The following is a 6,000-nucleotide window of genomic DNA, read 5'->3' on the forward strand; positions in this document are numbered from 1 at the left end:
AGACACTAAAAGAAAACAGTTATCAGTGATAAAATGAAAGTTGTTCAAACCTAAGGATGGCATGACCGGACGAACAAAGTCTATATTGAACTGAATGAGTAATGTGAATCTTAAAATCTTAAAGATTTAAAAGATGCTAACTAATATACATTTCATAAAATCCAAATGTCCTAAGTGCTCATATTGTTTTTAATGGATATCTTCATTTGGGTCATCTCTGGCTCTGCACATTGGTCCCAGGCCCTTTTGAAACTGGGCATTGAGTAGCTAACTCCTACACAGTGAATTTAGGCTATTTGGAACAGAGGAGGCCATGACCAGGCCATTAACTTCCACATTTGATGTGTTCAGAGTCCAGAAATCTTATGGAGAGCTTAATTTCTTTTTCTGAATAATGACAATAAAACAATACTTCCTTTCCTGGAAAAATACATTAATTCCATAATCCAAAGTACTGTTTCTAACACAGCCCTTATTAAATACTATTTAGTCCCTTAAAACTCTGGCACTAAAAGTGCCATCTAAAAATAAATATCAATTTCAAACCCCAAGCCCAAGGTGTAGATGCAATAGATATACATTTTTTGGTATGTTTTAATTCTATTTTTATAAGTCATGAAGCAGTTTGGAATTCCAATTTACAACAACTGAAACATAAGAAGGTTCAAAGCCATAGATGTAGCATTTAAGGATTTCTTTCCTCATTGAGAGGAAATTCTTATTTTTAAGGAGGAAACTTTTATTCATGTTAGCATTTGCCTAAAATTCTGAAACAGATTACTTGTAATAAAAGAGAAAAGAACACAGAAAATAAATGCTGATCTTAGTGCCTTATGAAATAATTGAACACCATCACCCAAAGTGTTTTCTGTTTTTAGGAGAAGAACCTTATTGCAGAATGTTTTGTGAGGTGAAGTGAGGGTAGGACAAAAATTAAAATATCTTCCCAAGAAGATCCAATAAAGTCATGGATAACACAGTCAAATGGAATACTAAAAGAAAGTTAAGATAAGTCAGGTTATCTTTCAGTGTTAAGAATGACAACAAGGTGAAAGCTTCACTTGTCTGAGGGATTATTTCCATTGTTTAAAAAAGGTTTTCAAGTGGCCTTGTTCTTTGGGACACACAGAAACAAAATACTGGGGTGCTTGGGTGGCGTCGTTGGTTAAGCATCTGACTCTTGGTTTCAGCGTCATGGGATCGAGTCCCATGTTAAGCTCTGTGTTCAGAGTCTGCTTGAAAGACTCTCTCTCCCTCTGCCTCTCCCCACTGTGCTCTCTCTCTCTCTCTAAAATAAAAAAAATAAATCTTAAAAAAAAAAAAGGAACAAAACACTGGGTTGGCTGAATCATGGGTTGATCCAAAGTGGCACTTCTGATCTATATGTACACATATATACACACACACTTCACATCATTCTAAACCATAAACTAACCCATATGTCAATACATGTATATCTATGCATATACATACAGGTACTCTTGCATATCAGAATTGCTTTCTAAAGACAATTGTTTTCTTCTTTGACACTTAAGAAATCTTCATTTTTTGCTTTTCCCCAAAATTTAACTATTTAAAATAAAGTTTTAATACTTTGAAAGAATTTTACACTGCCTCAATGACCAGACATAGGATATTATCAGTTGTACGTGCTTGGAAATCCCAGTATGTTTCTCTTAATACTTTGGTTTGTGAAGAGTTGAATGTGGAGGGAAAAGGAAATGGAATGCAGAAGAGGTTAAAAGAAATCTGCTCAGAAACTATGCCTTTCTGTATTCTACTACTAACTCGTGTTTCTCAAATTTTGGTGAACTTAAAATTCCATGAGAAGCTTTTCCAAAATACATGGGTATAGCTCCCAACACTGGAGATTCTTTCAGTGAGTCTAGGGCAGGGATTGACAAATTTTTTCTGTAAAGGCTTGGAAAGTAAATATTTTAGGCTCTAGGCCATATAATAATTTGTCATGAAGGAAACTAGACTATGTCACTCCAAAATAGGCCTTTTTGACATAAAAAAATATTGTGAGCTGAAGGCAATGAAGAAGCAACAAACACAGGAAAAGTCTCGATACCCTCCCCCTTTTCTGCCTAAAGGCAAGATATAAATTCTCCTTTTATTGGAGACAGGCTTCTCGGCCCAGGAGGGCACCAGAGGAGTCTTCCAACAAACCTTCCGTCAGTTTCCTCCCGTATGTTGACCATACCACAGTTTGCCACTCTCGGGAGCCTAAACCTGCCTTCCTGTGTCCCGTCAGCTCTGTGTGAATGTATTGCTTTTTGTTGAAGATGCCAGATGAGCTGGAATACTAAGCCGCCATCTGGGTCACTCTTCGCTCACGTTCCTCCCTCTCGACACGCGCTGCACGTGTTAATGAACGATTTGTTTTTCTCTTGTTAACCTGCCTTTCTGTTAACTTAGGCTGAGAGCCTAAGATGGGGCAGAGGTGAAGTTTTCCTCACCAACAATCACAACTATTTGACAGGGCCTTTCCAGCGCAAAACCAGCCAGAGACAATATGTTAGAAAGTGAGCACTACTGTATCCCAATAAAGCTTCAGTTACAGGGTGGATTGGGTCCACAAGCCTATTTTTTGCCCATCTCTGATGGAGAGCATGGCCCAAGTATACTGTATTCGGAAAAGCACTATGTCTTTATAAAGTGCTCATAAAAATTTGTAAAAAAAAAAAAAATACCCAAAACCCAACAGAAAACTGGCAAAAAAAAGAAAAAGAAAAAGAAATAAAATGATTTTATAAAGAAAGGGAAAAAGCAATATAAGCAATAATTAAAGAAATGCAAAATGAAACAGAATACCACTTTTACCTGCTAAATTAGCAAACCCTAAAAGATTAGATAAGATGCACTTTTGTCAGGCTGTGGGAGAGCAGGTATACTCAATGCCCTTAGTAGGAGGATAAATTAGTCCATCTTCAGAAGACAGTTGAAGCACAGCTATCAAAATTATGTATAAAGAAGGTTTACAATAGCAATAAATTGAGAATCATTTAAAAATCCACCAAGAAGGACATGGTTGAAAAATTTTGGTATGTCTTTTTTTTTTTTCAAATTTTATTTATTTATTTATGAGAGAGAGAGAGCACACCCAAGTGGGGAGAGAGGCAGAGGGAGAGGGAGAAGCAGACTCCCACTGAGCAGGGAGCCTGAAGAGGGCTTGATCCCAGGACCCTGAGATCAGGACCTAAGCTGGAGGCAGACGCTTAACCAACTGAGCTGCCCAGGTGCCCCTGTCTGTTCCATCTTATACTATAAAACATTATGAAGAATAAAGCACATCAGTATGCTGACCATGGCAGACTGTTGATTATCCTCCTAAATCATTATCTCCCTTTTTATTGAATGCGGGCGCCCTCTTTGGGACATTCGTCCAATTCCCTTGCAACTGGGTGTAGCCATGTGCCTAAATCCTCACCGATGGGAAATGAATGCAATTGATGTGTATAATTGCCAGTTCATTTTCTTAAAGATGTTTCCTTTGAATCACTCTTCCTTTTTCTATTTCTGTGGCAGGCTTAGAAAGCTATGTGTTAGAGATTACAGCCCCCCCACTTCATTCCAATGGGTCCCTGAATGATTTCCTGGGGCAGAACCTACTTTTCGACCCTGCACTGTAATGTGAGAAAGAAATTAAGAGCTATCATACTTCAACCAGGATGTTTTGGATTCTCTTTACAGCAGCTTAAACTTTGCCCTAAAATAGAAATGGAAAATGGTGCGGTCATAGTTAAAACATAAAATGTGGCATTGGTATAATGGGAGAGTGGCAGGTGATGGGGTCCATACGGCATTTCAGGCTCAAAGGCTGATGACCCTTGTTCCGGTTGACATACACATTTGGAAAAATGATCATCTGCAATAAGGGGGAAAGCAGATTCCTTCCTCTGTTTCTGCAGAGGAAGCTCTTAGAAAGAGTCAGAATCTTAATCGTGTTCACTGTTTTTTGCTGTTTGTAAAAAGGCTTTTTAAAAAGCAATGAATGAAGGTAAGAATTGGTAAGTTCGTGAGCACAGATGGAAGAAAATAGCATCCAGAAAGGGGAGGCTTATCATGTTTGAAAAGCCAACAGATTCTACATCCCAAACTGTAGAGATAAACCAATGCTCAGAGCCTTTCTCGAAAGCCTGTCAAGACTCCTCAAAGAGAAGTCTCCAATAAAGAACACATTCCGGGTGCTGACTTCCTACCTGACCTGATTTTTTTTTTTTCAGGTAGCTTCGAGGTACCTGCCATTCAAATGAGGAAAAGTGGGTCAAACCTACAAGGCAGGAACTATGTCAGTCTGAAAATCTGTGTCCAGACAAGAACTCTGATGTCTGAAAGCCTTGGGGAAGATCCTTCCCTGCCACTTCAAGCTTTTGGTGATTGCTGGCAACCCTAAGCATTCCTTGTTTCATGGCTTCATAACTCCAAACTCTGCTTCCGTCTTCGTATGGCTACCTTTTCTGTGTCTGTGTCTAATTTTCCCTAGTTTTATAAGAACATCAGTCATAAAATTACTTCTGGATGAATTAAGTTTTCTTGCAATTTTGTTACCTTTTGCTATGTTGATTTTTAAATGCTATCTGATCACTCTTATCAATAGGTGGCCAGACTCCTTACTATGGTCATTCTCTGATCATTGATCACTAGTACCTACGTTATTGAGTCAAGTGATCTCCTGTGTTAATTCTATTGGTTTTGTCTTTCCAAGGTCAGATCTTGGATGCATAAAAAGATTTTTTCAAGATGTTTTACAAATAACCTATTACAAACTGTGCTTTCCTGGAGGTCCTCCAGGCAAAAGATCTAAGTGTGAATGTATATATGTATGTATTTAACTTTATTAAAGAAGGATGCTAAAAATAATTAGCTTTGGTGTGGCCCATATTTTTAGTTAGTTCAACACTGTTATAAGAGCTGCATGGGAAAAACTATCAAATAAAGGAGAGGCTCAGGCTTTTGTAGGTTAATTCTGTGTTGATAATGTATTGCTGATAAATGTGTTTCAGAGCATAGACAACTTTACACGATAGATTGGAAGGTCCTGGAAATTTGTGAATGCCCTGCTATCCACAAGCCATTCTTACCTTCAGGGCATGTTCTACTGACTGAGCCAGCCAGGAGCCCCAGGCTTGGTGTTTTAAAATATTTTGGGGACCTTGAAAAGAGAGGAACTCACTCACATTTATAGTAACTGCAGGAAAAATCTGGTGGAGATGAATTTCTTGGGTTTAGTTTTCTAAACTTGGAATAGAAGAACAATTGAAAAAACATCTTTGGAGAGATGGAAATTATTGAAAATACAATTTCTGCAAAATTTTGAGATGGAAGTTAATCCTCTGGTCTTAGTCAATGCTTAAGTAGGTGCAGCTCTAGATTTGCTGATTATACCAAAAGTTGGCTTCTAAATGTTAAATAATAGTTCTTGTTGATTCTATGTAAGTGTGTCAGGCTGAAATACACGATTATGATGACAGCAATGAAGGAACCACTAATAAAGGATAAAAGGGATTTTATCTTCATTTTTCTTCCTGTAGAGATATATGTGATTTTCAGAAGATAACCCTAAAGTTGATAGTTTCATTGACCTCCAGGACATTAACCAGATTTTTGTCTAACATTCTTTCTTTCAATGACTATAAGTACTTCTCTGTCTCCTGTAGTCCTTTGAATAAGCTTTACCATTCTTCTGGTACTCTCATTCATGAGTTAAATCTCTAATACACACTCATTTAAAGACACACACATACCACTGAAATATGACTAAATACCAACCAGTATGGCTAAAATTTAAAATATTAACAATACCAAATATTTACAAGGATATAGAACAACTCAAATTCTCTTGTATTGCTGGTGGGAATACAAATTAAAATAATTACTTTGAAAAAATGGGTTTGTTAGTATCCACTAAAGCTAAACATACTTACACCTAATGACCTACTCCTGGGTATATATATATGCAACAGAAATCCATGAGTATGTCTACCAGAAACACAC

General features: G+C 37.4%; 1 protein-coding gene across 5 annotated transcripts in view; it reads left to right on the plus strand.

Annotated features, from left to right (window-relative positions):
• LOC145723119 (uncharacterized) overlaps positions 1 to 4,852 on the plus strand; it is a 55,445-nt gene extending 50,593 nt beyond the window's left edge. For all 5 annotated transcript variants that reach the window (XR_014147969.1, XR_014147968.1, XR_014147967.1 and 2 more), the window contains one exon: positions 4,230 to 4,852. Coding sequence is in view for 2 of the 5 variants with exons in the window: in XM_081829075.1 (XP_081685201.1) it covers positions 4,230 to 4,399 (170 nt within the window). In the remaining 3 variants the exon portion in view is untranslated. The remainder of the gene's footprint in view (positions 1 to 4,229) is intronic.
• Positions 4,853 to 6,000: the final 1,148 nt, after the last annotated feature.

Source organism: Leptonychotes weddellii, chromosome 8, assembly GCF_054177405.1.
Source record: "Leptonychotes weddellii isolate Sample4059 chromosome 8, ASM5417740v2, whole genome shotgun sequence".
Lineage (NCBI taxonomy): Eukaryota > Metazoa > Chordata > Mammalia > Carnivora > Phocidae > Leptonychotes > Leptonychotes weddellii.